The sequence below is a fragment of the Propithecus coquereli genome, unplaced genomic scaffold (assembly GCF_000956105.1).
Source record: "Propithecus coquereli isolate 6110/MARCELLA unplaced genomic scaffold, Pcoq_1.0 Scaffold246, whole genome shotgun sequence".
Taxonomy (NCBI): Eukaryota; Metazoa; Chordata; class Mammalia; order Primates; family Indriidae; genus Propithecus; species Propithecus coquereli.
In genome coordinates, this window is record NW_012148019.1 from 2,735,951 (window position 1) to 2,744,083 (window position 8,133).

At 35.6% G+C, this 8,133-nt stretch overlaps 1 protein-coding gene across 1 annotated transcript in view; it reads left to right on the top strand.

The window, feature by feature from the left end:
- The window catches only part of CEP350 (centrosomal protein 350kDa), a 175,594-nt gene that overhangs the window by 150,756 nt on the left and 16,705 nt on the right, over nucleotides 1–8,133 (top strand). Inside the window, exons 30-34 of the mRNA XM_012646529.1 lie at nucleotides 236–372; nucleotides 2,941–3,023; nucleotides 4,061–6,048; nucleotides 6,955–7,362; nucleotides 7,465–7,611. Coding sequence (XP_012501983.1) covers nucleotides 236–372; nucleotides 2,941–3,023; nucleotides 4,061–6,048; nucleotides 6,955–7,362; nucleotides 7,465–7,611 — 2,763 coding nt within the window. The remainder of the gene's footprint in view (nucleotides 1–235; nucleotides 373–2,940; nucleotides 3,024–4,060; nucleotides 6,049–6,954; nucleotides 7,363–7,464; nucleotides 7,612–8,133) is intronic.

The window sequence follows — 8,133 nt, forward strand, 5'->3', positions numbered from 1 at the left end:
TGTAGATCAAGGTCGTCGTTTCTTCCTTAATAATCAGGATTGCAATTGTACATCTTGCTTATCTAGAGACTATTTAGAGAAGGATATACAAGTAACTGTTTACTGGGAAGCAGGGAGGGAGATTTTTGTATTATAGCTTCTTTACTGTTCGAGTATTTCACCATAAAATATTTTATAATTTAAAATGGTTTTAAAAAATTCTGCCTAGTGACTCCTCTCATTTTTCTGAACTTAGTCATATGATAAATTCATTAAGAAAACTGAAGCCGAGCTTAGCCGAGATTTGGAAACATCACCAACAGCCAAGCCTCAGATTAAAACATTCTCTTCAGCTTCTGAAAAACCCAAGATCAAGCCCCTTCCACTACACAGGTAGAAATTCTTGATAACTTATCTATAGTCTGCCTTGTTTGAAGAAAGAATAGGGAAATATTTTTAGTAGAAGTTATCTTTTAAACAACTGTGAATTTATATTTTTGTTTTCACTAAAGTGTTATGTATTACAAATATAAATTAAATTTATAATGTACAGATTTAAAAATATATTTTTAATCCTGAAGTCTGCTGGTGGGTGCAATGGAAACAGTACTTTCTAACATTGGTAGTAGTAGCATCGTAAGTTGGTGTACACCTTTTGAAAAACAAATTGGCAGTGTTTCAGAAGTCAAAAACAATCTGTAACCTTTGACCCAGTAATCCCACTTCTAAAAATCTAGCTTGAGAAAATATGGAGTACCAAAAATCTCTATTCGCATAAATATGTTTATCATAACAGTCTTTATATTCATAAAACATTGGAAGCAATTTTTATGTCTGGAAATGAGTGAATGAATGGCTTAGTAGATGATGGTTCTATTCAAACAGCAGCCAATAAGCAAATACAGAAGATACTAAGTAGCAACATTAGACTATGTAATATAGTATATTGAAAAGTCAGGTTATAATACTTAAACTAAATTTTGAACGGTGAATAAGGGTTAGGCAAATCAGTACAACTGAGAAATAGGGAGCATTTCTGAAAGAAGGGCATTCATGATTGACTAAAAGCAAAAAAGAGATTGGTATGTCATAGAAGCTGACCCTACTAGCGTGTTGCTGGAGGTAGCAGAAGAGACTGGAAAAATAAAAGCCAAACTGTGAAAACCTTGTACTCACTAATTCTTAGTAGTTTCTATTTTACCTTTTAGAAGATGTGGAGCCTTTGAAGGTATTTTTTTTTTTTTTTTGCTATAAAAGCAATACAATTAATTTAGCATTACCTGAATATGAATCCTGGCTCAGTTCCTGCTAGCTCTGTAACTTTGGGCAAGTTATTCAACCTCTCCGTGTTTCAGTCTTTTAACAGGGATTCATATCTCTATTAAACAGGGACAATAATAATACCTGATTATTATACTTGTTATGAGGGTTAAAAGACTTAACTTAGAACAAGACCTAGCACACAGTAAGCATGGTAGATTAGCTGCTATTACTGTTATTATGTCTAGGAAGCAATAGAAAGAAAAAAGTTTAAATTATGTCATACTAACTTTCCCAAAATAGCAAATATCAACAATAGATATATTTCCTTCTGGGATTGTTTATGCTTTGATTTTGTGTGTATTTTTTATATATACATTTTTCCATTATATAAATAAACTGTAAATTTTATTTTAATGCCTACATAATATACTATTGTATGGCTTTATAGTTTTTTCAGTCGAGCTGCTGAAGGGTATAACCAGAGTGTGACCCAGTCAAATTTGTGTTTGCAGAGATCTTCCCGACCAAAACATGGAGGAAAAATAGAAAAGAGTAAGCTCAGAAGCAGGAAAAAAAGTAGTCTAAGCCAGGTCTCAAATAAACAGCAGTAATAAGAATAGAAAGTAGGAGATATAATTTAGGAATATTTAAGAAGTGGATTTGACTAGTTAAAGTGCTAGATGGGGAAGGAGGTCAGACTAGGATGACTCACAGGTTTCTGTTAGATAGTAGATTGGGTCAAGGTTTCGTTAACCTAAATGGAAAAGTGGGTGGTTTTTTGTGGGAAGCTTCTGACTTTGGTTTTAAATGTTAATTTTGAGATGTGTATAGTTTTCTAAATAGAGTTATCCAGGAAAGTTTTCAGGGTTAGAAACAGGGAGACGATCAACATATACTAGTGGTTGAAGCCATAAACATCACCCAGAGAAGGTATGCACTCAGAATAAATGGGAACCATGTACTAAATATGATAAAATAGCAACATTTAAGGGCATTGTGATAAGATAGGAAGTGGAAGCCAAATACTGTGACTTAACAAATGAAGCGGAGTCAAGAAAATAAAGACAGTGAATGTATCCTTTTCTGTTAACTGTGAAGAATAAGAGAGGACAGTAGCATGGGGTGGAGGAATGAGGAATTGAGGGGGAAAGAGAGCGTGTGATTTGAGGCTTGAGACATACTGATATGCTGAGGGGGGGAATCTTTAGATGGAAGGCTAAAGATTATTAGAAAAAGAATGGATAATGAGGAGTGTACCATCCATGAGGCTGTGCAAATGTATGGGATCTGGGGCAGAAGGAGGTTTGGCAATTAGCTTTTCTTTTCTTTTCCTTTTTTATCTCCCTGTTGGGAAGGTGGAACAAGTAGCTTTGCACAGGTGAGAGAGACACCTTTTCCTCCCTGCAGATGGGAAGAAAGGCGGTTGGGATGGCTGTGAAGGTGGATAAATTTGTGGGTAGAAAGATTGAAGGTAAGAAGAAGGTTCATGCCAGATGGCCTCTTTTTTTTCATTAAAGGAGGCAAGATCATCTACTAAGAGTGATGAGGGCTGGAAGTAGGCTTGATGAAGGTGGCAAAGGTTGAAATACCTCCTGTGGAGAAGAAAGAAGTAGTTGTCTAAGAATGTCTGCTTTTTGTTACCAGTTATTATATTAATAGTGATATGTTTATTTCTGCTCATTAATTTTTTCACTTTAGATCTGAAACGGCCAAGAATTGGAAATCAGTAGCAGAGTCGGAACGTTCCAGAGGCTCCCTGGAGTCTATTGCTGAATATGTTGGTATGTAACTAGAAAAAATAATTAAGTTGTATCTACATAGTCTAAGGATTTGTACAAAGGCCTACAAAATTCTACCTCTACAGCTTTTTATTAAAAAGTGAATTTCTTAAGTAGATTATTTAACATTTTTAAGTTACTTTTATACTTCAAAATGATTTGTTGGTTATGCATAAGTTACGTTGAATCAGTTTTTAATTGTCCCAAATTTTATGACAAAAACCAAAGCTTGAAGATTAATTGGCCAAGTATATCATCAGCATCTATAAATTCCCCCGTAATCAGATTTCATATCTGATTATGTGTGATAATAGCCTATACTATTACTCAGGGTAAAAGGTTATATACTTTTTTTTTTTCAGTTTAACCAAAGGTAAGAATTATTGAAAGTAAAATATAATTCAATGAGGAAATGAAACTATTGGGGCATGAAAAGGCCTCCCTAGCATCAATGACAAAATAGAGATTTGGATTTAAAACTTTTAATTCTTGGTTTGTTAGCTCATTATATCATATTTACTTTCTTCTCATTTTGCAAATTTAGTTCTGAATTGCTATATTTGCAGAAACAGTTGATCATTTTCCTTTTGTTTTCTTTTTACATTCAAGACCTTAGTTGAAGGTTCCAGGAAAATTCATTCTTTTAGAAGTATGTATAGAAGTATATTTGTCCCTCCCTCCTTGGTTTTCTCTTTGAAGAATGTGTGTACTATCATATAATTCTGTTTTTGCATGATTTGAGAATGATCACGGAAAGCAATGGCTCCATAAACTTAGATCCATTTTTCTTCACTTTATAGTTAACACTTGAGAAATTATTCCAAACTGTAAATTTTTCATTAATTTTAAATGTTCTGTTTATTGTTAGTACAATACATTGTCTTAAAAGGAAAACTTACCTTATATGGTAACCCAAACAGGTCATATTTATAGACCAGAGTTTTTCTTCACTAAATTTGGCTTTTATTTAAACTTGGGTCCTCAAAACTGAAAGATTGTGATTAAATAATTTTGACGTGGTGATTTTTTCTTTCTTTAAGATGCTTCATTGTCAGGTTCTGAGAAATCAGTATCAGAAAGATCTTTACCTGCGTATGCAAAGAAAGTGATTGAATGGGATAGTCAAACCGAAGATTTTCAGATCCCATCTCCAATTGTCAGAGCATCAAGGAAAACCAGGGCAGAAGCTGGAGATTCTCTAGAAAATGTACTTCCATTACCTCTTCTCAGAGAATTAAATGTCTCTAATAGAATTCTTGAGGTTTCTGAAGCCAAGGTTGAAGAATCTATTGAAAAATCAGAAATACAAGAAGTAGAAAATGCAAAATTAGAGGAGAGTGAGATTGAAGATGTTTGTTCTAAACAGAGGAAATCTGATGTCTTACTGAAACTAGACCTGGAACAGGGAGATTCATCCGAAATTCTTTCAAAGAAAGATCTTCCCTTAGAGTCTGTAAATGTTCAGAAAGACTTAGTTAGAGTAACCATTGAAAACTGTCATAAAAAAGAGGAAATGTTGAAAGAGAGACTGTCAGATCAAGATATGGATCATAGTCCAAACATCCAATCAGGAAAAGACATTGATGAGCAAAAGAACAAAAAGGAAGGGGACTTGTCTTGGTCAAAACATCTTTTTGCTTCTAAAGAGTCATACTCTGAAGATTTTGAAGTGTCTTCATTCAAGAAAGAGATTTCAGCTGAACTGGACAAAGGTGATTTTGAGGTGTCATCTTTGTTGTCACTCAGGAAAGACTCTCAGTCTTGCAGAGATAAGTCACAGCCAACGGAGAGCTTTAGAAGTAGAGCCACTAGCTTGGGCAGTGACGATGACATCAGTGAGTGCCTGAGCGAGAAAAGCCTTTCCATCCATAGCAATGTCCACTCTGAAAGGCTGTTAGAACTCAAGTCCCCTACAGAGCTCATGAGAAGCAAGGAGCGCAGTGACGTGGAGCACGAGCAGGGAGTCACCGAGTCCCCTTCCTCGCCAGCAGTTCGTGCTGCCGATGAGTTACTCGATTTCCACATTGGTGATAGGGTGTTGATTGGCAATGTTCAGCCAGGAACTCTTCGATTCAAAGGAGAGACTAGTTTTGCTAAAGGATTTTGGGCTGGAGTAGAGTTGGACAAACCTGAAGGAAATAACAGTGGAACATACGATGGCATTGTATATTTTGAGTGCAAAGAAAAGCATGGCATTTTTGCTCCTCCTCAAAAAATATCTCACATTCCAGAAAACTTTGATGACTATGTAGACATAAATGAAGATGAAGATTGCTATTCAGATGAACAATATCAATACTATAATCAAGAGCAAAAAGATACAGAGGGTCCAAAAGATAGAGAAAAAGATGCAATTGAATATTTTTATGAAAAATCTCCACCTAGTATGCACAATATAGAAGCCTTAGCTGATAGAGATAGAAGCCTTAAAATAGAAAAAGACAATATACAGGACATTTCTGGGGTACTTGAAGCCCATGTTCACCAGCAATCTTCAGCGAATTCACTGATTTCTTCAAAGGAAAACAAAGACTTTGTTTCTGATGCCACAGAAAAAGTTTCCATTGCTGCAGAAGATGATACGTTAGACAGTACCTTTTCCGAAGAATTGAAGAAGCAACAGCAATTTACAAAAAAGGAAAAGAACCTATATTCTGAAGTTTCAGAGAAGCTTTCTACCCCACTTCTGGACCTTTTATCAAGAGAAAAAACACAATTGGAAGCCCAGCAGAGGTCATCACTTAATGAGGAAAAAAAGTCAAAGCAACAGCTGGAAACAGTCAGCTCACTGACAGACAGTTTACTGAAAGTCTTTGTGAAGGACACAGTCCATCAGCTACAACAAATAAGAAAAGCTCGGAATGAGAAAATCCAGCTTAGCAATCAGGAGCTTCTTGACGATGACCAAAAGAAAGTACCACCCCAGAATCTCGAGGAACAATCACCAAGTGTTCAAAGTTGCTTCTTAAGGTCTGAATTGGAAGATGAAAAAGAAGAGATTTCCTCTCCGGATATGTGTCCCAGACCTGTAAGTTTGTATAGAAAAAGTGTCAATTTACCTTGCCTGTGTAGTACATTTTCATTCTGTGGCTCCTGATAGGTTTGTTTTTTTTGTTTTTTTCGTAACATGTTATTTATTAGATAAAGATCATCTACTAGCTTTTAAAGGCCTTGTAGCTGTTTTTCTCTCTGAAGTGTAATTGTCCTCTGTTATGTCACGAGTAGTCACTATAGAGCTGTCGCAAACACTGGCAGGTTTATGAGAACTGAAGCATCCATTTAAACTGCTGGTTGACAACCCTTGCCTGCTGTCCACAGATTAGACTCCCTTCCAGATACACTGGATACGTTTATTCCAAGGAGCTTTCCAGAGGTTCACACCCAGTTTTTTCTTGCCTATGAAATTGTTTGTTCACATATGTACTTAGTCTTGGTTGCCCTGCAGAGATTACCAGTTGTGATGCTGATTCTGGTAAAACTGAAATGTATCCATTATGACATATACTTAGACCTTCAACTTGTTTAGGTGGCCCATGGACAACTGAGCAAAAAGTAATGATTTTGAGTAACTTGAGCCAGATAATCACCAAATGTGAGAAATTTCATATCCCATTTCCATATCCCAAAGACAGTCCTTTAGAAACAGAATAATGATAATACAAAAAGCAAAAAAAAAAAAAAAAAAAACACAAACCCTAATTAGTAAACACTTTATAAAAATTCAGTTATAAGGCTTATATAAGCAGAATTGTGGGAACAGGATAATTTTTTTTCTTAAATTGTTCATTAGTAGCCACCATATTGCTTTATTTTGCTTATTTATAGAGAAATATTAAATATATAAATAATACATTTACTTTGTGTTTAAAAGAAAAACATGTTAAGCGATCTGAGATCTGAATGGTTCTCTATTGGAACGGTTCCATTTCTATAGGAGAGCCCGGTATTTGGTGCCAGTGGGCAAGAAGAGCTTGCTAAGAGACTTGCTGAACTTGAGCTCAGCCGGGAGTTCCTAAGCGCATTGGGAGATGATCAAGACTGGTTTGATGAAGACTTTGGTTTGAGCTCTTCTCACAAGATCCAAAAAAATAAGGCAGAAGAAACAATTGTACCTCTAATGGCTGAACCTAAAAGAGAACCCCCACAGCCTTGTGAAACGTTATTGGCAGTGCCACATACTGCGGAGGACGTAGCGATTCTTGTACATAACGCAGCAGAAGAACTTTGGAATTGGAAAGAATTAGGCCATGATATTCATGGCGTCGGTGTTGCCACAAAACTGCTTGGCTGTGCCAATGAGGGTCTCGATCTAGAAAGCACTAGCAAAAGGGTCTACAAACAGGTATGTAACATGGAAGGATAATTTTAATTTTTAAACTTTTCTCTCATTGTCTGAAATTTAGATTCTTAACCATTTTGTTTTGTTTTGTTTTCCTCTGTCAAGGCTGTTTTTGATTTAACAAAAGAGATTTTTGAGGAAATATTTGCTGAGGATCCCAACTTAAATCAACCTGTGTGGATGAAGCCATGTAGAATCAACTCTAGTTATTTCCGACGAGTGAAAAATCCAAATAACCTTGATGAAATCAAGGTAAACTGCAAACTGCATAGTATCTTCTTTTTTGATTTTTTGAACTTGTGTTCATTTGCAGAGATCTATGAATGTTGTTAAAAGGAGGTACTCTTCTGTATTGTTCATCTCTATGTTCTCAGGGCCTGTCCTGTAGTGGGTATTCAATCAATATTTGTTGATTCACTGAATCCACGAAAACAGTAGAGGGATGGGAGTGAAAGGGAACCCTGAATCCTCAAGTTTGTGGGGAAAAAAATATGACTTTTACTAGTCATTTCCTATATTATGCCTTATTTATAGTATTAAAGGAAAATTAAGAAATACCCAGGGAGATAAATTATGGCAACTCCTAAGAGTTTGAGGTGGGTTTTTTTTTTGGAATTTAGAGGTAGGTATAATGTTCTAGAAGTACATATGAAAACATGTCATATGTATGTCTTTTCAACATGCCAGTTCTGGACACATCGGTGTTACCTTTCCATCTGACTTTGGAGGTTTCAGATTGGTAATTTGTTTTTGAAATATGTAGGATAGTAATAT